Source organism: Ostrinia nubilalis, chromosome 4 (assembly GCF_963855985.1).
Source record: "Ostrinia nubilalis chromosome 4, ilOstNubi1.1, whole genome shotgun sequence".
NCBI classification, from domain to species: Eukaryota; Metazoa; Arthropoda; class Insecta; order Lepidoptera; family Crambidae; genus Ostrinia; species Ostrinia nubilalis.
This window is the reverse complement of record NC_087091.1, coordinates 9,738,143-9,760,292: the sequence shown is the minus strand read 5'-3', so window position 1 is coordinate 9,760,292 and position 22,150 is coordinate 9,738,143. Positions and strand designations below refer to the sequence as shown.

The window sequence follows — 22,150 nt, the reverse complement described above, 5'->3', positions numbered from 1 at the left end:
TCACGAGTAACATAGGCTAAATTTTATTTTGGAAAACAATAGGGTCCCGTAAAATATTTGGGATTTTCATAAGACGTGGAAAAGCGCCATCTATCGTCATTGCTTAAAATCTTCTTGCGCCTGACAAACATTTTTGAGGTACGTAAATATTCATGAAGGCAAAGCTGTCAAACGCCATCTATCGACATCATTAGTAAATTAGTAACTAAATATTACATGTACTATGAATAGCGCTGTTCGTAAATAATATAGAAAATTTAATAAGTAAAGATATTTTATGTAATTGAACCATACACTGTATGTACCTATTTGAATCATTCACTGTGTTTAAACGAGCAAGGCAAAGTGTTAATTAGGGACTTTTTACAAACTTCCTTGCAAATTCTTACTATGTGCCGCCATCTACCGAGATGAATATTAGGGTACGGTTCAGCGGCGGACAAATGGGATGGGCGCGTGGGCGATTGTAGTTAAATAGGATAAGAATTACTTCGTTTTTATTTTCTGTATGTAATTTGTTAGTTTTTTGGTAGGGTCTTTATTTTAATTACTTAGGTTGGTAGGTACTTACTTATTTGATTTTAATGATAATTACTATAGGTAGGTATAATTTTAGTAGAAAGAAAGATAATTGAATGACTAAGTGACTCACTCACTCATCACGAAGTCTCAGAAACTACAAGTCTCACTGGCTGATCAAAGCCAGGTGATCAAAGTGGAATACACCTCCTTTTAGAACGTAGGTAGTCACTAAGACGAAATTTTGCAAAATTCAACCCTTAATATGGGAGTTCAAAAGGGGGTTGGAAGTCTGTATTGCAGTCCTCGGTTTTTAAAGTAAGAGACTTGAAAGTTAAAATGTACGCTCACTAAGATCTCTAGATATTGTGGAGGTGTACATAATATACTGTTCGGTACACTGTGGTACTGTGTACACATCGGTTTGCTGACGATATTGTGGTCATGGCAGAATCGTTGGAAGATCTTGGAACAATGCTCGAAGACCTTAATCGATTTTCCCAACAGGTAGGCCTGAGGGCGAACATGGACAAAACGAAGCTTATGTCGAATGTCCATGTTGCGCCCTACCCAGTTTCAGTTGGGAGCTCAATTATCGAGATTGTCGACAAGTAGGTATGTCTACCTCGGACAAACGATCCAGCTAGGTAGGTCCAATTTCGAGAAGGAGGTCAATCGTCGAATCCAACTCGGCTGGGCAGCGTTCGGGAAACTACGCAACATCTTTTCGTCCAAAATACCTCAATGCCTGAAGACTAGAGTGTATAACCAATGTGTGTTACCAGTGATAACTTATGGCTCGGAAACGTGGCCTCTCACTATAGGCCGTATACAGAAGCTCAGTTGCACAGCGTGCTATGGAGAGGGCTATACTTGGTGTTTCTTTGCGAGATCGAATCAGAAATGAGGAGATCCGTAAACGAACCAAAGTCGCTGACATAGCCCAACGGATTAGCAAGCTGAAGTGGCAATGGGCAGGGCACATAGTACGCAGAACTGATGGCCGATGGGACAGAATGGTTCTGGAATGGAGGCCGCGTACCGGAAAACGTAGCGTGGGACTTCCACCTACAAGGTGGACCGACGACATCGTAAAGGTAGCAGGGAAGCGCTGGACGCAGGCCGCTTCCAATCGATCAACATGGAAAGCATTGGGGGAGGCCCATGTTGTTCAGCAGTGGACGTCCTATGGCTGAAATGGTGGTGGTGGCGGTGGTGGTACATATACTGAAAATGTATCATTAGAAATCAACCACGGGGGCTAAGAAGATAAAAGGAGGGTTGGAAGTTTATATTATGAAAGTCCTATGTGTTTAAAGTTAGAGAGTTGAAATTTAAAATGTATGCGCTATAGATGCTAAGAGCGGATTTTACGAAACTCCACCCCTAATGGAGTAAAACGAGGTCCACGCGTACGAAGTCGCGGGCGGCCGCTAGTCACCTATAAACCTAGGTGCGAGTATATCTGAAAACAATGAGATTTTTCAAAGTAAAAATACAAAGCTGATGGTATTTTCACAATATTCGTCGTAATGGACTTGGTACCTGATGACCCAATTCAAGTTAGCACTTTAAATTCTTTGACATTAATGGCGCGTATATCAAACGGGGAATGTCAGTTACGGACATTTACATTTATGATATGAATCGCTTAAGCACCTCTCAATACGTTAAATTGTTCGTTTGTTCTGCACTTCTGTAGAAACCGCAATTCTGTAAAAACTGTGAAAACGCGTAGGGAAATATTACTTACTCCTTTTTCTGAACCAGCTTTTAATCTAGTAGTTTCTGAGAAAGTTGTAAGTAACAGAAGAACAGACGGACGTAATTAGTTTTACTAAAAGTACCTACTAAAAATAATACACATACAGGATGGAAAATTTGATTGACAGAAATCAAACCTAAATATTAAAAAACAATAAAAATAAAACATTAAAAAATGTTCTAAAGTTAAACGGACCCCTAAAAAGTCGAATCGGATAAACGTTCCGTCGCTGCGTTGAATAAACTACATGTGAATTTTATTGAAAAAGGCACGTTTCATTTGCAGGTAACCACTTCAGAGTGCCGAGTTATTCGCCTTGGGGGCGCTGGGGCGCGTGTCGCCTCGGCCGGAGGGTCAGGCGGCGGCACTGTGTGCGCAGAGAAATATGCGGGGATTCCGTACGGATTGAAGTAGCCAGGTAAGGTATTCGCGAAATGGAAATGTTTGTACTGTCGACAGCACATTAAGCTGTACATTTTTGTTACAAAATCGGCTCTATTACAACTAAATAAGACGCCACAATGTTTAGCTTGACGTGCTGAAGTCCGTACATTTTGAACGAAAGGCGGAATTGTATGGGGTGCAACGCAGTTAGCGGTTGAATGGTGATGAAAAGATGCGACAGTGTCACTGATGAAGTAACTTTGATGAAATTATGTTTTGGAAACTTTGGTATTTCTCGTTTTTTATCCTGCTGTGATTTTGTTACGTCATGATCAGGATTTTCAGTATACTTTCCTTGTAGGAACAATAGACAGTTTGACACCATACCCCAATAATTCGAAACCACAAGTTTTTTAAAAATACCCATTATTCTGGTCTTAAAAACTTAATTAATTTTAAATTACCTGTAAATTGCGATTTTTGGTCGCATTGTAATTGAAAAAAGTAGTTTGATTGAGTTGACAAAATAGTGACGTCACTTGCTTGGAGTGCCATCAGGCCTGTTCATCTCCGCGAGTTTACATCGAAAACAAAACACGCACGATGGCCCACCTACAGGATACTATTCGACAAGGCCTCACATACGAGCGAACATTGACTCACGCACGCGTATTCTTGTGTATGATGGAAGAAAATAAAGAAAATGGTGTACTAAATAATGTGCAGTATTTAACTGCCTAAATAATAATATTTTTAAGTTGCCTCAAGACACTGAGAGGTAAATAAGTAGTTAATATTATTCATGATAATTCATGCTAAATCATGTATTTCCTCCGCCATTTTCCGCAGTTTGGCACCTCACGTGACATCATTTTACCGAAGTCAGCCCTATAGCTTCGGCGCAGTGCCGATCACTGACGTTTGTCAACAAAATGGTGCTTGACTCTTGAGACAGGCTAAATTATACCATATTGTTAATGATATTGAGCATATATTTTTTTAAATACCTTCGCGAAGTAAAACTTCTGTACGTAGTACTTATTATTATTCTGTGGTGCCATACAAAATCTATGGGTGAGTTTCGTTTTGACAGTTTAAAAAAGTACGTCAATTGATTGGTGGTGTCAACATGTCTATTTAAGGCAGTAATTAATAAAGTAAAAACTTACAAGATATTTTTAAACAAAAACCTATAATAACCTCAGTAAAACAATAACTCATCTAACCTCATAAAATAAAAATAAAAAACGTTTTCACTTTTCAAACTTATTTTGATTGCAATTTTAACTGGCCGCAAAGAGACTTCACGCCATAAAAAAAAATAAAAAAAAATAAAAAAAAATGTTTTGGCGCGAAATAGGTAGGTGACGTTTTTTAACTTTTGTTTTTTAAATTAATAGTAGAGAAAAGCTGACACAATATTTTTTTAACATAAAAATATGAGAAAATCTTGGGAAAAAATGTGTAAGTGGAAAAATACCAACGATTACTTTCTCTAGAAGTAAGTAATGTGGCTGTCTGCACCAGTTTTACTCAACTTTCAAAGCCGTTTTACAATGACAACGAAGACGCTTAAAATTTAGCCTACAACGTGCAATTTTGTTTGCTTTGTTCTTTACAGATACAAAAAAAAAACGTTATTTGTTACAATAAAACTATGTCTCTTTGTTATATGGGAACTTGAAAAAAATATACCTAGTGTTAGTAAAATTTTAATTTAGCCATTGACTAACCGAATCACCGGCATATCATATTATTACTTTGTTGGTTGGCTGATTCATATAATAACAATGAGGGATTTACGTTGTTTACAAACATAAGGCGTAACATATTATAGAAACTGAGCAAAATTATGTTTACAGTTGCAGAAAACGCAAATCGCGAATGAAGATATTAACGCATGACATCACAAATGGTTTCTACGACCGATCACCACAGATGGAGAAGGTAAAAATATTATTTCTTGTGGAACCTCGATATTTATGTAGACAAAATTATGTAGGTATGTATGAAATTAATTAAAACGTCTGTATTGCCAAGATTTTGCAATTACGTATTATGAATTAGTAAACTGTACTGTATAAGTAACTTACTGTATAAGTAAATTAAGTAGGTATACTCTAAGTAAAAAAGTTCGGTTAATGAATTATTTGTTATAATTCTAGTCTAGATAATTCATTAACCGAACTTTCCTCCCGTTCGTTCACACACCTACTAAATTGGAGATGTTTCTTAATTAAAGGTTATTAAAATTGCCGCCAAATTAATTATTAACGATAGACTAGATTACCTTTACTTTCTTGAGGCTCCTGTCTCATTAATCAACGCTCCACGTCTAGACTAAGCTCATTTGCTATTCTGACTTAATTCGCACCATTTTCTGCCTACACAGAGGCTAATTTTCTCCAATGAACTCAAGGACGGGACAACTAATGGAAGTAGGTAGGACCTAACATTAGAACATTGTGAACATTAGTTAAGGTCTTGTAGTACCTACCTTAAATATTGTGTAACAAGAATGATATAATAAGCATTATCACACACATACATCATTTCACGAAACAATTGAGTACCCGCGAAAAGTCGCGGGTACGCGCGTAAATTACAAAGCTACACGTGTAAACTATTTGAATAATTATTTTCCCGTTTTCCCAATATTTTTCATTGATGAATTGAATTTCCTATTAGTTGTAGCGTGATGGTGTGAAGCTTTATAGGCTTCCTCGTTATATGGGCTATTCAACACAAATATAATATTTTTCAGACCAGCTAGTTCCTGAAATTAATGAATATTGCAGTCCTAAATTAATAAGTAGCTTTTTCTAATCATAGAGGATATAACTCATAAACATTTAGGTATTGCAGTATAAAATAGCAATCTCAATCAGTCTTTCTTTCGAATTGTCCTACTTTCCACTGCTTGTAAAATCGATTAATCGAATGAAATAGTATTTAGCGAGATAAGCTGCTAATGGTACTTATTAATCCCCGAGTCAGCGTCAGACAATGAGCCGCTAACGGATCGATCGGTGAAACATAGGCAGAACATGTTTTCACTTCGTCGAACATTGTTTGCTTTTGCTCAATTTCGCAACATTCAAGAATTTGAAGTTTAATTGAATAGTGACGCAAACAAGGAGCGATTGTGAAGGATCAATCGACTTCGATTGCCTAAAGTAGTCTTATCGAAAGACGTATTATATTTTGAACAATAATGGCAAATCAATTAGCTAGTTCCAATGTTCCAAATACAGGGTGTTTGGTAAATGGGTATATGAGCCGACACTAGCCCATGTTAACATGGGCATACAAATGATATGGTGAAGTCAGAAATTTGATATCATCATTTTATTTTTTTTTATTTTCATACAAAATAAATTTTATAAATTCCGATTTGTATAAAAATTAAAATAGTTAAAATGAAGATATCAATTTTCTGACTTCACCATACCATTTATATGCCCATGTTAACATGGGCTAGTGTCGGCTCATATACCCATTTACCAAACACCCTGTATACCTAACAAGTAGTTAATCTCTCGATTAATTTAGCAGTAGAGGATTGATTGTCCTGGCACAAACGGGATCGTTTTCACATTTGTATTGAAGTAATAGACGAACCAATTTATTGTTAGAGAATAAAAACTATTTACGGATTCGAGTATTTTTTTTAAGAATTAAAAGGAATTCCCGTTTATTGCTTCTTTTATCACTACGTTTTCTCAATCTGCTCAATATAATAGAAGGACTCAGCGTTTAGCATAATTATTCTACTGAAATTCTCGTAGTTTATAAGGGCGCCACCACGTTGTTATGAATTGTGTGCAATGCCAAGTCTTTACAAAAGATATTATAGGGTTGACACACTTAGTTGTAGTATGTAGGGTTGATACAGATATTCAGATATTATTTTTAAAATGAATAAATTCACAGTTAAATTTAATATAAATATTTGTTGTTATCAGTATCAAAGACGGCAACTGGATTCAAATGAAATACAAAAACGGTTTCGTGGATTCTCACCGTGGGGCCCCTGGAGTTCCTGCTCGAGGAAATGTACTACTGTACGCAGAAGGTAAATAATAAACAATACTATTAACTACTAACTTTACACAGTAAGCACCTATAAATATTCGCGAGCACATCGACTACTTACCCTGATGTGACATCATAAAGATAAATATGTCGTTGACATTTATCCAGAAATGGCAAAGTTATAGGCCCTTTAGTTTCAAGACAATATTTTATTCATCAATAATACATACCAGTATATCAAGCAGGTTTCCGGGAAACATCATAAATAAAATATCCTAACCCAATCATATTTCTTTCACTTCGCGCTAGAGAAAGTTTCGCACATTAATAAAACTTATCGTGTGCTGTCACTGGCAGATTAAATCAGTTTTATATTAAGCTTAATGAGATTGTTAACGAAAACTTAGAAGTTATTTAATTATTCGGAATAAAGTGTTGCTCACGACAATGTAACGAACCATTTATTATAGTATTTTGATCATATTGTAGAACGAACGCAAGAACTCGTGGCTCTTTATTACTTAAGAATTCCCTAATGCCATAATATAAATATAATAGATAAATAAATACAAATAAATTAAAAGTTCAGGAAGACGAATTCTTTGTTACCATTCAGTCGCTTATCGACCCCACAACAGGATATAAACCAGAAGCTCTATATCTTGAAGGGGGATCAATTAGTGGTGGAAACATGGTGCTCTAACGAGGACGTTAGAGCCTCCTACCAACAACGAGTCCGGCTTCATTGTTTTGTTAATAGTACATAACTATCTTCCTATACTACTGAAATCACTTTTAATAAAATGTAATTTGTTATAGCTGGTACTGGGAATAATAACCTGAATACAGAATTTCATCAATGAATACCAAATGTTTATTACATGTACGATTGAAGCTTTCTTTAACATACTCGTACCTACATAGTAGGTACCAGTATAGACGTGATGAATCGATTTTGGATGGTTGGTTAAAAAAGCAGCTGTTACCCGGCCAGGGTAACCATTCATCCGAATTTATTCGGATGTGATATGGATAGTGGATATAGGACAAGGCTAAAAAAAATTCTGAACGTTTTATCTATTGGCCAGGACTTTCAAATTCCATGATGGAATGATGAATGGGCAACCCTCTGGTTTTTCTTTTCAGATATTGTCAAAAACGGATGTTTTGTGGGCGAAAAGTGATTAGGCAGTCCGCATATTGTTACGTGGAGGGCAGCTACTGCCAGCACTGGATCCGAACCCGCATGCAGAGGCGCAAGGATCCAGGTGAACATGCACATAGGTACTTAGCTAACGACTTTACAATAACCTTACTGCGCGATTAAAATGTTTGCCATGTTCTAAAGTTCGCATGGACCAATTTTCTTCAAAAACACGGATCGATGCATAATATCTAATATCAAAATTCTTTGCGAATAAATATCGTCACATACCCTTAATTAAAAGTCTGAAATGAATTGATTTTCTACATCTTTTGTTACGTAGATTCTTAAAAGTACTGGTATATCGTATAATCGATAAATCCACGATTAGATTATATCGCGTTGTTTACACGCTATAGTATATCTGATCTAAATACCTACGGTAAGCTAGCAAGCTGCAGTTACACCTAGACGTTAGCGCCAGGTAATTTAATCCAGAACTTGCACATTAAGTATGGCCCACCTGCACGAAACCTATTTCTCTGGCTTCCAGTAAACTGGAGCACCACTTGATTTAACTGCTCGTTTTGGGGCTGGAATAGGCACTAGAATGAGCTTCACTTAGGCTTCAATGGCATTAGGTAAAACGATTGATCACGCAGATATCCCGTTACAAACGTAATTCCGTTTCCCAAAGGAATAATGTTGTTTGTCGAGTGATTGAAACACTAGGTAAACTTTACGCTACAAAGTAATTTCAAGATTGATGGATTTTCACCTTCAACTTATCGTTACGTTACTAAAATCGGGGTTTCAATAATTTCAACTTTCCGAAGTGCCAATGTTCGGAAAGGCGCGAAATCAAATTCGTATGGAATTAGGTTTTCCAATTGATTTTATATTCGATTCTCAGATAGAAAAGAGATTTGTCTGTCTTGTATTAGGGTTCTTTTGATTGCACATCGAAAAGCCACTTACTATATTCTATCGTTGAAATTAATAAGTAAGGGCAATTTTAATATCCATACCTTTTGCAATAAAATCGCCCCCTAAAAATTTAATGTAATATCTCTTTTGACTTTCGTTTATAAACGAAACGAAATAAGTAGGGTAGAGAAGTTAAATATTTATTACCTTTTAATAGGGGTCTATTAAGATGGTTCTGAGAAGTTCTTTCGAAAGATATTACTTATACTGAAATATAAAATAGACATGAAAAGGCACACAGAAGCTTAATCTCGAAATTATTTCTATTAATTGAAGAATCAAAGTTAACGATGTACAATTCACTACCTACTATGGTATGGAACCTTTCGTTTGCGTGTCGGATAGGCACTTGGCTGGTTTTATTTTTTGCTCGTCATAAATTACCAAATGTGTCTGAATGATAAATGACCTTCAGTATGGCTCACCATAAACAATGAACGAAACCTAAAATTGGCGGCGGATCAAAATATATGGCTATATCACGGCGATTCCATCAACAACATGAACATTATGAATACTTAGCTATTATGAAGCCACAAGCCATATTTCAAACCTTATGTTTGAAAAGAAGGTGACCTACTTGATGAAGGTGTTATGTACGTTATCTTTTTAAAAAGATAAAGGGAAAGGAACTCACCCTCTGGACACGTGGTCCGACTGCTTTGTCCGACTAATCGGACCACGTGAACTTTTTTTTCCTGTTGGTTCGATTATGGAGTCGGACTATCAAGACTTTCTGTTCTTAAGGTTACATGGTCCGACATTTAACCGCCCAACCTATTTGAAAGAAAGAAAGAAAGATACATTTATTATTTCATTAACTCAACACTTTTTAATTGCAGTTTCTTAATTTAAAAACTATAACAGACCTATTCCTTTTAGTTTAAATCAAAGTTTAACTGAGTTGAACTTTCAGGAAAAAAAATCCATAGTTTTCATAATTTTTCTAGAAATTTGAAATAAACGGAATATATTATTTTCCTAAAAATTCAACTAGTAAATCTATTGAATATTTTTGATTGATTTTTTTAGGCTAGTTTCCTAAAAAAATTTTTTTAGTCCGTCAATTTTAATATAAAAAAATATTGGACACGTATATTTTTAATTGTCAATCAAACAAATAATTACAAAGTTATAGTGCGTTGCAAAGTGCAGCACTTTTACGCACTCACTGACCTCACGGGCCTTTTCTTTAGAACTTTGGCACGCTTTATCTCTTTACATTTTCATTAGTTTTAAAAAGTGAAAAATAGGTGTCGAGTATTTTTTGATAAGCTAACTGACGGACTAATTAAAACTCTTGCTTTTTACCCAGGAAACATCCCTATTGAAAATGTGGAAAACAAATGAATACCTACATAACCTATCTATAATAATATAAATATTTAGGAAATGTTTATAAAAAAAATCCGTTTATTTCAACTTCCTTGAAAGATTGCTTAAGAAAGTTGACTTTACGGTTTTTTTTTCCTGAAAGTTCATTTTACGTTCAAAAGTTCAGTTCGTTTTACATTGAATGAAGCAATCTTTAATTAAAATTATTTATACCTTTACATATTTGTATTAATTTATTCAAATCAATATTAATTTAAATTTATTATTATAAATTTATTTATTATTGAACCTTTCCATGCCAAGCGTTCACGAGGAAGCTCTTGTTATTATTATGACCAAAGAGCATCGCATTGGTAGTTAATATGAAATTGTCACGAGAAATAGTTTCCATGGATCGATTTTGTTGCATACCACCCTTAATTTATTTCAAGTCCGATTAGTCGGACGAAGAGGAATTGCGATTCCTTGTAGTCCGATTGATCGAACCAACAGGAAAAAAAAGTTCACGTGGTCCGATTAGTCGGACAAAGCAGTCGGACCACGTGTCCAGAGGGCAGTGTTCGACGCACCCGTGGTCGACGCCCCCGATTTAAATTAATTTAATATCATATTTTTTTCGGCTTTTGCATTAAGTACAGTCAACGAAAACTAATGAAAAAACCATGATTTTGCATGTTTACTGTTGTTATACTAAAAAGTAAAAGATGTGATTTAATTCCTATTAATTGTTATTATTACAAAAATTAAAATGTTGTAGTTAATTTTTTGTTATAAATACTTAAAACTTATATAATTTAAACTTTTATTTGTAGTTAGTTAAATGTAGAGAGAGTAGAGTTATTTTAAAGACTGATAAAGGGTGTTTGGCTGAAGGTTAGACAAACTTCGTGGGTAATATAGATAGGGTCATTTTAAGCCCAGTAGTTTGATTTTAAAAATAGGTGGACATACGATCGAAAGTCATAATTTCACCGAAACAAAAATTGTTTTGGATAGCATTTTGAATGCTGATCAACATTTGTCATTATACATTTTTCGATAAAACGAGCCTTTCATGCTTAAAAAAACTTATGACAAGAAAATTTGTATGGAGAAAAATAATTTTTTTTTTCTGGCTACTGTTGCAAACTGTAGCGGTCAAACCTTATGTAGTCGTAAGTACCTATGGTGCCAAATATTACTACATAAATACTTTTTGCGGGCACGCGCGGCGAAGCGAGTAATGGACATGCAAAATTTTAAATATTTTTATTTATGGATTATTGATTTTAATGCACTTAAAGTAATTATTAATAGAAAAATATACTTAGTCTAACTTACTACAACCCCCTATTACCTCATTTCACGCCAAAACCTTTCAAACTAGAACCTACGTTTGTAGGTACTAGGTAGCCTAAGTCGATCATTGACAATAAAATATGCACTAACTGGTCTACTGGTTATGGTGTAAGGTAGATTAGGTCGATATCTACCCTTTACCTAGCTATGTACCTACTTCTTGGCACTTATAATACCGACAGACATGATTAAATAAGTCTTCAAGCAAGAACCCTTGACTTCAATGGTTATGAAAGATTTTTTTACTTTCTAGAGTAGTCCTGAATAGATCCCTTAAATCATTTTAACTGACATAATCGATTACAGTAGGTAGCGAGATAGTTTCAATTTTGATAGAACTGTAATAATTTCCAGTTCTTCTGTTGAATAGTCTTGTACTAGTTTCAGGGCCAGTCTGAAAATCAGCGCTGAGCTTGTAGCTCAGCATTATGCTGAGACTGGTACCTTTTGCTTACCTATAAAAGTGTAACATCATAAGATTCAAATGTTTATTTATAACTTTTTCTCTTTTTTCTTTATTTCTGTGTACCCATTCACATGTAAGTAATTTATTTTTTAGTGTAGCAATAAACAATTTTCATTTTCATTTTCATTTTCATTTACTTTCGCAAAAGTATTCTTTTTTTTGGCTTCTTTAAGGAGGTGTGAGTTCCTGGGGGACTCGGCCACGGACCCATCCAATTGATCGCGTTTATTCTTGTTGTCACTTTAGTGAACCAACGCGAAAGTTTAGTAATAAGAATTTTATTATTCTTCTTACAGTAATTAATTCCAGAAGAAATAATATAGAAATCATCAATTCGGGCAGTAAACGATATTGTTGTAACAAAATCTTTTTTATTTTTATTCCGATTATTTTTTTACTTCATTTGTTATCTGTTCAACTACTTACCTATGTGGAAATCCTTGGGGGAGGCCTTTGTCCAGCAGTGGACGTCTTTCGGCTGAAACGACGACGACGACGACTTACCTATACCTAAGTAACATAGTGATCTACATTTTATATCGGGTACATTTGCTCCCAAAAATTGGAGGAACAAGCAAGAACTATATTGACTGACTTTTTATACTGAATCGAATGGCTATTGTAGGCCAGTAGAATTAGATTTTAAATCGGAAATAATTCCTACAAAATATTTTATTGCTTTAATGGCTTCATTGGTTGCTCATTAAGACTCTCCTAGGTTTTCGACTTCGACGGAGTTGTGCTTAAGTTGTGGGGGCCCCCGAAAGGGGCACTTTTTCGGTTTTCCGGTTATACCGCGTAAAGGACTTACCCTATCGAAAAGTGGTCTTCCTGACGGTTGAAGAGCATTTAATCCTGCATCAAATAAGACCAAATTCATATGTTTTGGACAAACCGTTCTCGTGCAAATGTTCGGCAAAGTAGTAAATATGTGTATAATTAATGACCCTCTCCACGTCCAATAGCTCGTCACCCGTAAGCTCCCAAGCCTTGTAAAGGGTCGCCTTAACCAGCGTATCCCTGTCAAGGCTCACGAGTTGGATTCGCTTATCCTTGTTCGTCCCAGCCGTTCCTTAACTGCGGTTGCTGCACCTCTTCCTGGCACTCTCCTGAACGACTCTGTGTTACCTAATGTGGCTGCCCCTCTTTCTTGTACCCTCCTGTACGATTGCATTGCTTAGCCAAATGCCTGGTCCATGGTTCGACGCCACAAAATCAACTTCGTACGCGTGAAGATAGTTTAAATACTATTTTCCGTGCTTGCAACATTTTTCTTTACTGCTTCGCCTCTATTAGTCGTAGAGTGATTGTAGATATATATATTTTATAGCCTTCCTCAATTTATGAGCTAGTCAATACAAAAATAATTATTTCAATCAAACTAGTAATTCTTGAGATTAGCGCGTTCAAACAAACAAACAAAAAACTCTTCAGCGTTTTAATATGAACTTGTTGTTGTTGATTTTTGGCGTTGAACCTTAGACCAGGCATACGGCTAGGCAACGTAGTCGTGCAGGAGGATACAATTAAGAAAGAGGAGCAGCCACAGTAGGTAACACAGAGTCATTCAGGTGAGTGCCAGGAACAGGTGCAGCAACCGCAGTTAAGGAACGGCTGGGACGAACAAGGATAGGCGCATCCAGCTCGTAAGCTTTGATAGGCTTACACTGGTTGAGGCGCTCCTTTTCAAGACTTGGAAGCCTGCGGGTAACGAGCCATTGGACGTGGAGAGGGTCATTAATTACACATATTTTCTACTTTGCCGAACATTTGCACGAGAACGGTTTGTTCAAAACATATGAATGTGGTCTTATTTAATGCAGGATTAAATGCCCTTCAACCGTCAGGAAGACCACTTTTCGATAGGGTAAGTCCTTTACGCGGTATAACCGGAAAACCGAAAAAGCGCCCCTTTCGAGAGCCCCCACCACTTAAGCACAACTCCGTCGAAGTCGAAAACCTAGGAGAGTCTTTATGGGCAACTAATGAAGCTATTCAAGCACTAAAATCTTTAGTAGGAATTATTTCCGATTTAATTCATTTTTGTGTTTAATTCTACTGGCCTAATTGATCACTTGTGTAGTTCAGGAAATTCGAAGAGATATTACGAGTAAATTCATGAGGAATTTTATTGGTATCTTCTCAGTGATCTATTGTTTCCGGTCGGCTTATCTCCAATTATTTTTCACACATTTCATTAAATTACATTTTATATTTCAGGAGTTGGGTACCGAATAGTTGAGTCTATGTCGCCGCCCGCGCCTGCCATCCATCCTGAAGACTCCCGGTACTTACATCATGGACCGCTTGAGTGTGGACGATTGGGTCACTATCGGGGCTCGGCTGCCGCTCGGATGAGGGCTCGGATGAAGGACATGATCAGGATTATTGGCGGCAGACCAGCTCCTCCGGGGAAGTGGCCTTGGCAGGTCGTCGTACTTAATCGTTATAAGGTAGGTTGGTCAATGTTATAAAGAACATGGATTAATTGACACATCACGGACTTCTTGAAAGTGGTCGTTTGGAGCTCGGGTGCGGCTCGGAAGAGGGCTCGGATGAAGGATATAGCCCGGTAGGTATAAGCCTACGATGTATGGTAAAAAAATCCAGGATGGATTAATGATTTAGCACATTCAAATACCTCGTATCGTAAGATCTATTTATTTGATTGCACACTGATTATGAGGAAAGTTGACGAGTATAAAAGATTAGACACATCAAATTGCACCCAAGCAATGCGAAGGCAGCTCACTAATTAATAAGATAAACTCGAAGTTTCGGGTCTAACTTGGAATGCGATGTGGGTATGGGAAGTTAATTATTTGGAAAGCCGCTAGAAGGTTAAGTAATTCCCGTCGTCCCCAGGTCGGATTAAACAAATCAAATTAGCTACCTACATCTTCAGTATCGAGAAGTACCCTAGATAACCAAAGCTATTTTAATTAATCAAACTTTGTTTAATTTATTTACCGATTAGTTAATCTATCTTCTATCGGTCTTATTCATAATAAAATGCTAATATAGGTTTAAAACCTACATTAGCTAAAACGTTTGATAGGCTTAAAACACTCTTATAAACCTCTGATAAAAAACGTTATTCATAATCGTTTATAAACCTTTGATAACTAAAACAGAGTTTAATATTTTCTTTCCACAGACTATACAAAAAGAATGAACGAAAACAGCTTTTTTGGTGATTTAACTTGATGGACCATGTAAAATCATAGACAAATCGCAGAAAAAAAAAACAAAAAATTGGCAGCTGTGACGTTTTACTTACTGACATTGACATTTGGCACGAAAATTTAATAAAGTTTTCGGTTTTTTCGATCAACTCCCAAGTTTTATCAAACTTTTATAAAACTTGGGATTGTATGTTCTGGATTCTGTACCTCTTACCCTGTACTCTGCAATAAGCTCTTACGACGACCCGGCTAGTTACATCGGATACTAATTATGTCCATGACGAAGGAGAACAGACCGCCTAAAAGGCAACGATCAGAAAACTGGTTGGAGGAAGATAAGGTAGTACTTATTTTTAGCCTGATAAAGTGCCTACTAATTTTTGTAGCATGGTTTTATTTATGTTTGACGCCTAGTGTTTGCTTTTCAGTATTTGCTGAAAGAGTTGGTGAAAGAAAGAGTAAATGCAATCGAAAATAAAAATACAGACACTAACACGAATAAACGGAAGGTTGCGGCTTGGGCTGATTTACAAACAACGTTGGTACATCTTTTGATTTCTGCCTTCAATATAAAATTTTGCCTTTACCTGTAATTCAAAATCCTGTCATTTCTTTTTCAGGTTTAATTCAATGTGCGCTGGTATGAACCGCTCCATTACCCAGTTAAAATCGCAATGGAGCCTCATAAAAATCAGTGCGAAGAAAGACAAGACCATTGCTAGGCAGGCTCAAATTAAAACTGGCGGTGGTCCACCATTATCAGTGCCTGACGATAGGGCTGATGATATAGCATCTTGGTTGCCCAATGAATTTGTAGTCGATGTTAACAGATTTGACTCGGACTCAAATAAAAGTGAATTAATTAACATTCAAGAGGAGGAATCAACTCAAAATACGCAAGATCAGGAATTGATAAATAATGAAGAAATCCAATATGAATTGGTGGTACTTGATGAAGAAATAGAAGATACACATGCTTGTACTACTAGAGGCATATTGGAAGATAAAGAAAATAAAAAAGTAGAGGCAAAAGAAAATAAAGCAAAACCTAATTTTAAAGCACCAGCAATCAAAAAAAAAAGGAAACTGTTAAACAAAGAAGGCTTAATTGATTTAAGCAAAGTTAGGATTTCCGAAATTGCAGAAACAGAATCAAAATGCCGGATTGAACTGCATGAAGTTCAAATGGAAAACGAACGGAAGAAAGGGAGAAACTTGGATCTTGAGCATCAATTATTACAGGAAAAACTTAAATATTACACTCACATTAATAAAGAATAATAAGTCTTTTGATGTTAAAGTTTTTCAAGTACTAACAGATTCTAAATAATAAGTTAGTTCCTCCCTTACTTCTGTTTGTTTTTAATTTGTATTTTATGCAGTTCCAATCCGCATTTTGATTGTGTTTCTGCAATATATTTAGACGGCTATGAATATGTTTACTAGTCATAACTTAATAAGAGTTTGAGATTACTATTAACTAGCTGTTGCCCACGACTCCGCCTGCGTAGACTACTATTTCTGTAACCTACAGGATCTGTGCATTTTTCCAGGATAAAAAGAAGCCTATATGTTATTCGAGACTATATAATCTATCTGTTTTAGCAATTTATTTGTTTATAAGAATTGAACAGTGATTTTTAGTAAGTAAGTTTAATAATTGTACTTAAATTAGTGATATAAAGTAAATACACATATGCCTAGTCACAAACATTCGCCTTTATAATAATAGTGTAAATTATGGTTATTTTGTTTTAAATGTAGAAGGTTGATAACCTCCGAATAGAAACGTTTATACTTAAGCAATTTCTTTGTTTTAAAGAATTGAACTGTGATTTTTAATAAGTAAGTTTGTTGAAACTAATTGTACTTAAATTAGTGATATAAAGTAATTTGTTTTGAATTTTTGCAGAATAATTGCTTTTTTAAAGAGAACTACAGGTTTTGTTTTTGTGATAGTAACAAATTGGACTGAAAATTGAAATACAGGTATTTTTCAATCAAATATTCTTTTTATTTTCATTAAGATGCCAGGAACAGTATCTGAAAAATTAAAATACAACATTTTCATGAACTCAAATGACATTACATAAAAGTAAATCGTTGGAATTTATCAAAATGTATTTTAGTACCATTCAAAAATGTTGATTTATAAAATTTTGTAGTATCAACTGCGACCTACGCCTCAACAATGAAGGTCGGTTGTCGTGAACACTGTTCTCCGTCGAAAGTTGCGGAGTTACAGGGACCTGCTCCATATGTTGTTCTGAAAAATATTATGAATTTGTCAACATTTTGTCATAAAGATTTGTATTCCTTATGTACAGTCAAATTGATAACATTTACCTAACAATGTGTCATTCATATCAATGGCTATATTATGTAATACAGCCAATGCTATGATCACAGCTTTTCCATTTTGGAGGCTTACTGGTAAGCCATGGAGTAGGCATTGGAACCGCTGCTTCCACACCCCAAAACACCTTTCAACAGTGTTCCTAGTTGAGATGTGAGCATTATTGTATGCTTCTTCTTCTGGACGACTAGGCCTTAAAATAGGTGTAAATAGATATGGCAGAAGAGGGTAGCCCGAATCGCCAATAAGGCGTCCTCTAAACTGCCTATCCTCAAATCGTTGTTTTATATTGCTCTCCATAAAAATTCGACTGTCATGTGTACTGCCTCGCCATCTAGCCACTATATCCATTATTTTGAGGTCAGCATCACAGACAACCTAAAATAAAAAAAACAGTATCCTGTAGGTAATCCATCCAATAATATAGTGTTAAATGTTGCTAAAATTTAGATCATACAAAGTAAAAATTATAGACATTATTAAAACAAATCTTTCTCTGTTGTAAACTGTATAAAATCAAAATATATTTTACCTGAACATTCAGGGAATAATAGCCTTTTCTATTAATATAGTACTGGGCCATGTCACCTCCGGTTTTTTTAATTTTAATGTGGGTGCAATCTATGGCTCCTATCACCCCAGGAAAATTTTTAATTGCTCTAAATTTGGCACTAATTCTTTCCTGCTCTCCTATAGTGATAGGCATTTTGATGAAGGAATTTGCCTTATTCGCGATTGCATGCGCGACTCTGGCGCATATCCGGCTCACTGTCGGCTGACTTAGGCCATGGAGGTCACCAGCATCATCTTGTACCTGAAAATGTATGAAAATAATTATAGCAGCCACGACAAAGGGATAAAATAAAACACTTTTTTGTGCTTACCTCACGACGTCCCCAACATCTTATGGCCACTAAAACTTGCAGTTCAGGACACGTGCCACCACCTCTAGCGCTCTGAACCAGATCATCTTCCACCAAATCTATGATGGTGCGCACTGTGTCCTTATTGAACCTATATTTTATTTTAAAATTTAGGTCCCGCAAATCGAATGGGTTGCTTCGTTGGCGGTAGAGCTTTCTACGTCGCGCTGGGTCGGCATTATTGGCTAAATGCACAATTGCATTTATAGCATTCATTTTCACAAGCAAGGATCACAGCAAGGATATCGTCACCGTCGTGGCAGAATTAAATAACTGACAAAACCAAAGTTGCGAGATATTCACGTTTTTGTGTTTTTTTTTCGTTAAAAATGGCGATAACTTTTAAGGGTAAAAATATTTTACTGTCGGTCTTTTGATATTTTATACAGCAAATTTACCTTTATTAATTCAATATTCTTCGATGATGTTACTTTGTATTATTTTAAATAAAAAAAATAAAAATGTAATTATTTAGTTTTGCCACAACCGTATTTTACAACTAAGTTGCAGTTATTTAGTTTTTGTATGTCACTTATTTAGTTTTACCACAACCAAGGTATTACAAAAACGAATATTTCCATTGAATAAGTACACTTGTTTAATTTTGCCACACTTTTATTGACCTAAATGTTGATTTATTCATTTTATTTTATTTATTTTGTTAATGACATTTTAGTCAAAATTTGTAAAATTGTTAAATAATACTAGAATATACCTACTTATTTAATACTTATAAATGTTTAACAAATTGGTATGGTTACCATCAACATCAGATTCTTATAACATTGAAATTAAATTGAAAGAACCAACATCCAAATGAATATCAAAATTAAAATAATCCAAAAACAATAAAACTGTAATAGGGATCTCTCCCTAGGGATCCATAGGGATCCCTTACCCTCAACATCATGGCAGAACGACGTTCAATGTCACTGCAGATCTCCGTTGACGCTAAGGCACATCGGCAGCTCAATAGACAGATATGGAAGTCCTTGCGACATGATGTTCGCAACTTTAATACAAATAGTATTAAAGAGGCGATAGAGCGGAACCAAGGCTCGAAAGTGTTCGCAAGAGACAACTCTATTGAGCGAAGCTAGCTGACGAAGCTGAAGACTGCGGAAGGTAGTGTAACGTCAACAAAAGCCGAGATTCTGGGTGAGATTGAAAAGTTTTATGGACAGCTATATACCTCGACGAAGATATTGTGGATATCAGCATTATCAGCCTATACGAGATTACGATGGCTCTCAAACACCTAAAGAACAACAAGGTACCGGGTGATGATGGAATAACCTCAGAGTTTCTGAACGCGGGTGGAACATCGACATTGAAGTCAAGTCCTCCAGAGACTATTTAACTTCGTCTTACTCCAGGGAACAACGCCAGAGGCATGGAACAGAAGCGTGGTGGTACTCTTCTTCAAGAAAGGGGATAAAACCTTACTGAAGAATTACTTGACCCATCTCGCTTCTGAGTCATGTCTACAAGCTGTTTTCGAAAGTTATCACGAATGATCTCGCGCGTAGGTGCGATGACTTCCAGTCTCCCGAACAAGCCGGTTTCTGAAAAGTATCGGTACATATCGAGGTGCTGAAGTGCTTGTACAGAAACGCCACCATGTTGGTCCGAGTATAGGAGTGGAGTACAAGGGCGATTCCTCTGCAGCGAGGCATGAGGGAGATGTTATATCTCCGGATCTCCGAAACTATTCACCGCTGCATTAGAAGACGCTTTCAAACTCCTTGAATAGAAAGGATTCGGCATAAACATCAACGACGAGTACATCACTCACCTTCGGTTTGCCGACGATATTGTGTGGTCATGGCAAAATCACTGGAAGACCTCGGCACAATGCTAGAAGACCTTAATCTCCCAAAAGGTAGGCCTTCGGGTGAACAACATGGAAAAACGAAGCTTTTGTCGAATGTCTATGTTTCGCCCAACCTAGTTTAGGAGCTCAAATCTGGATATTGTTGACAAGTATGTCTACCTCGGACAAACGTTTCAGCTAGGTAGAGAAAGAGGTCGAATCCAACTCGGCTGGGCAGCATTCGGAAAACTACACAACATCCTTTCGTCCAAAATATCTCAGTGCCTATAAAGACGAAAATCTACAATCTGTATGTGTTACCACTGATGATATACGGCTCGGGAACGCGGCCTCTTACTATAGGCCTTATAAATAAGCTCAAAGTTGCACAGCATGCTTTGAAGAGCGCTATGCTCGGTTTTTCTGTACAAGAGACAGGGCACATAGTACGCAGAACTGACACACGATGGGGCAGCAAGGTTCTGGAGTGGAGGGCACGTACCGGAAAGCACAAAGTGGACTTCATAAAGGTAGCAGGAAAGCACTGGATGCAGACCGCTACCAGCCGGTCATATTGGAAATCATTGGGGGAGGCCTATGTTCGGCAGTGGACGTCCTATATAGCTGAAAAGGTGATGATGATGAAGGTAACTATCCAGATTCAACATCTGAGTAATGAACATTGAAATTAAAAGTAACATTTAAAGTAATGTTACAAAAATGAAATATATCAGAAACACAACTGTACGAGTATTTTGAAGCAATGTTTCGGATCGAGTTGTGGCAGAATTAAATAAAGTCACTTATTGACTTTCTTAGTACAAGTATTTTGAAGCAATGTTTCGCAGTGAGTTGTGGCAGAATTAAATAAAGTCACTTATTCAGTTTTGCCACGTAAATTCTACAACAAACAGAGTTGTAATTTATGGTCAATAGTTTCACTAAACTTAAGATATCTTTGGAAATATCATAGATATTGCCACGAGAGTAAGACCAAAATATAGGTAACACTTTCTACTATACAAAAAGTGGAAAAAGTGGTTTTTGCCAAAAGTGTCAGTTATTTAATTCTGCCACGACGGTGACGATATTTTGAATAAATAAACCAACGAAGTGACATTCATATGAAATGACATTTATAAAAGTTAGGTTAAAATAGGTTTATTAGAGCTTTAAACAAGGCCCGAGCTCTCGATAACTTATCACACAGTTATAAGAGGATTTTAGCGCTAAATGACGATTATGAATAACAATTTTTATCAAACGTTTTATAAACCTCTAATAAGCATTTGATAAAATGTGAAAAATGATTATGAATAAGACCGTTAATCTATATCTTCATTTTAATTATTTTAATTTTCATACAAATCGGATTTTACAAAATTTATTTTGTAAAATCCGATTATACCCACAACATAATCTTATTTCTGTCTTAGGAAGCCTTCTGTGGGGGCACTTTGGTGTCTCTACGGTGGGTGGTGACAGCAGCACATTGTGTGAGGAAGAAACTATACGTGAGGCTTGGGGAACATGATCTCCTCACCAGGGGACCAGGGGAGATGGAGTTGAGGGTCACGGAGGCTGTGGTGCATCCTCATTATGATCCAGACACGGTCGTCAATGACGTCGCTTTGCTACGGTAAGAAGATTGTGAAAATTTTAAACTGTGGTGATTTGATGATGATGGATGGATGCTGATCGAATGTGCCAGAGGTTGTGGTTTGGCCTCTGCACCATATCTTTGTGCATAAACATGTCTATTGTATTTGTGCTTTTTATGTTATAATATTCATTGCCCTTTGGTGAACCTACAACTATCCTAAATAGAAAACATTTGTTCGAGTTGATTCATAACCAGTTTGCGAAAATTGGTTCCGTAAACTTTATATTCAATGGCTAG

The 22,150-nt window shown here is 36.2% G+C and overlaps 3 protein-coding genes across 4 annotated transcripts in view; 2 read left to right on the top strand and 1 right to left on the bottom strand.

Moving 5' to 3' along the window:
• The window catches only part of LOC135088665 (glutamine synthetase 2 cytoplasmic-like), a 229,556-nt gene that overhangs the window by 132,954 nt on the left and 74,452 nt on the right, over positions 1-22,150 (top strand). The gene's annotated exons all lie outside the window — the stretch shown is intronic.
• Positions 1-22,150, top strand: part of LOC135088663 (vitamin K-dependent protein C) — a 64,040-nt gene that overhangs the window by 21,284 nt on the left and 20,606 nt on the right. The window contains exons 4-9 of the mRNA XM_063983595.1: positions 2,570-2,702; positions 4,531-4,615; positions 6,634-6,743; positions 7,850-7,971; positions 14,194-14,426; positions 21,687-21,889. Coding sequence (XP_063839665.1) covers positions 2,570-2,702; positions 4,531-4,615; positions 6,634-6,743; positions 7,850-7,971; positions 14,194-14,426; positions 21,687-21,889 — 886 coding nt within the window. The remainder of the gene's footprint in view (positions 1-2,569; positions 2,703-4,530; positions 4,616-6,633; positions 6,744-7,849; positions 7,972-14,193; positions 14,427-21,686; positions 21,890-22,150) is intronic.
• Positions 17,188-18,658, bottom strand: LOC135088666 (putative nuclease HARBI1). 2 transcript variants are annotated; one of them, XM_063983599.1, is made up of 5 exons: positions 18,399-18,658; positions 18,047-18,328; positions 17,505-17,892; positions 17,291-17,424; positions 17,188-17,201 (listed from the first exon to the last, which is right to left on the bottom strand). In XM_063983599.1, exons 1-4 carry the CDS (start codon positions 18,651-18,653, stop codon positions 17,294-17,296), a joined length of 1,056 nt encoding a protein of 351 aa, XP_063839669.1. In that variant the 5' UTR covers positions 18,654-18,658; the 3' UTR covers positions 17,188-17,201; positions 17,291-17,293. The 2 variants fall into 2 exon arrangements, with proteins under 2 accessions (XP_063839669.1, XP_063839668.1); XM_063983598.1 differs by lacking the exon at positions 17,188-17,201 and having other exon boundaries at positions 17,277-17,424.

What these genes read in the sequence shown, in the direction of transcription:
- LOC135088666 (XM_063983599.1), bottom strand. Translation starts at nt 18,653, where the DNA reads ATGAATGCTATAAATGCAATTGTGCATTTAGCCAATAATGCCGACCCA. An exon ending in GATGTTGGGGACGTCGTGAG is followed by an intron (nt 18,329 to 18,398) that starts GTAAGCACAAAA and finishes ATACATTTTCAG; the next exon opens with GTACAAGATGATGCTGGTGA. An exon ending in TATGAATGACACATTGTTAG is followed by an intron (nt 17,425 to 17,504) that starts GTAAATGTTATC and finishes AATATTTTTCAG; the next exon opens with AACAACATATGGAGCAGGTC.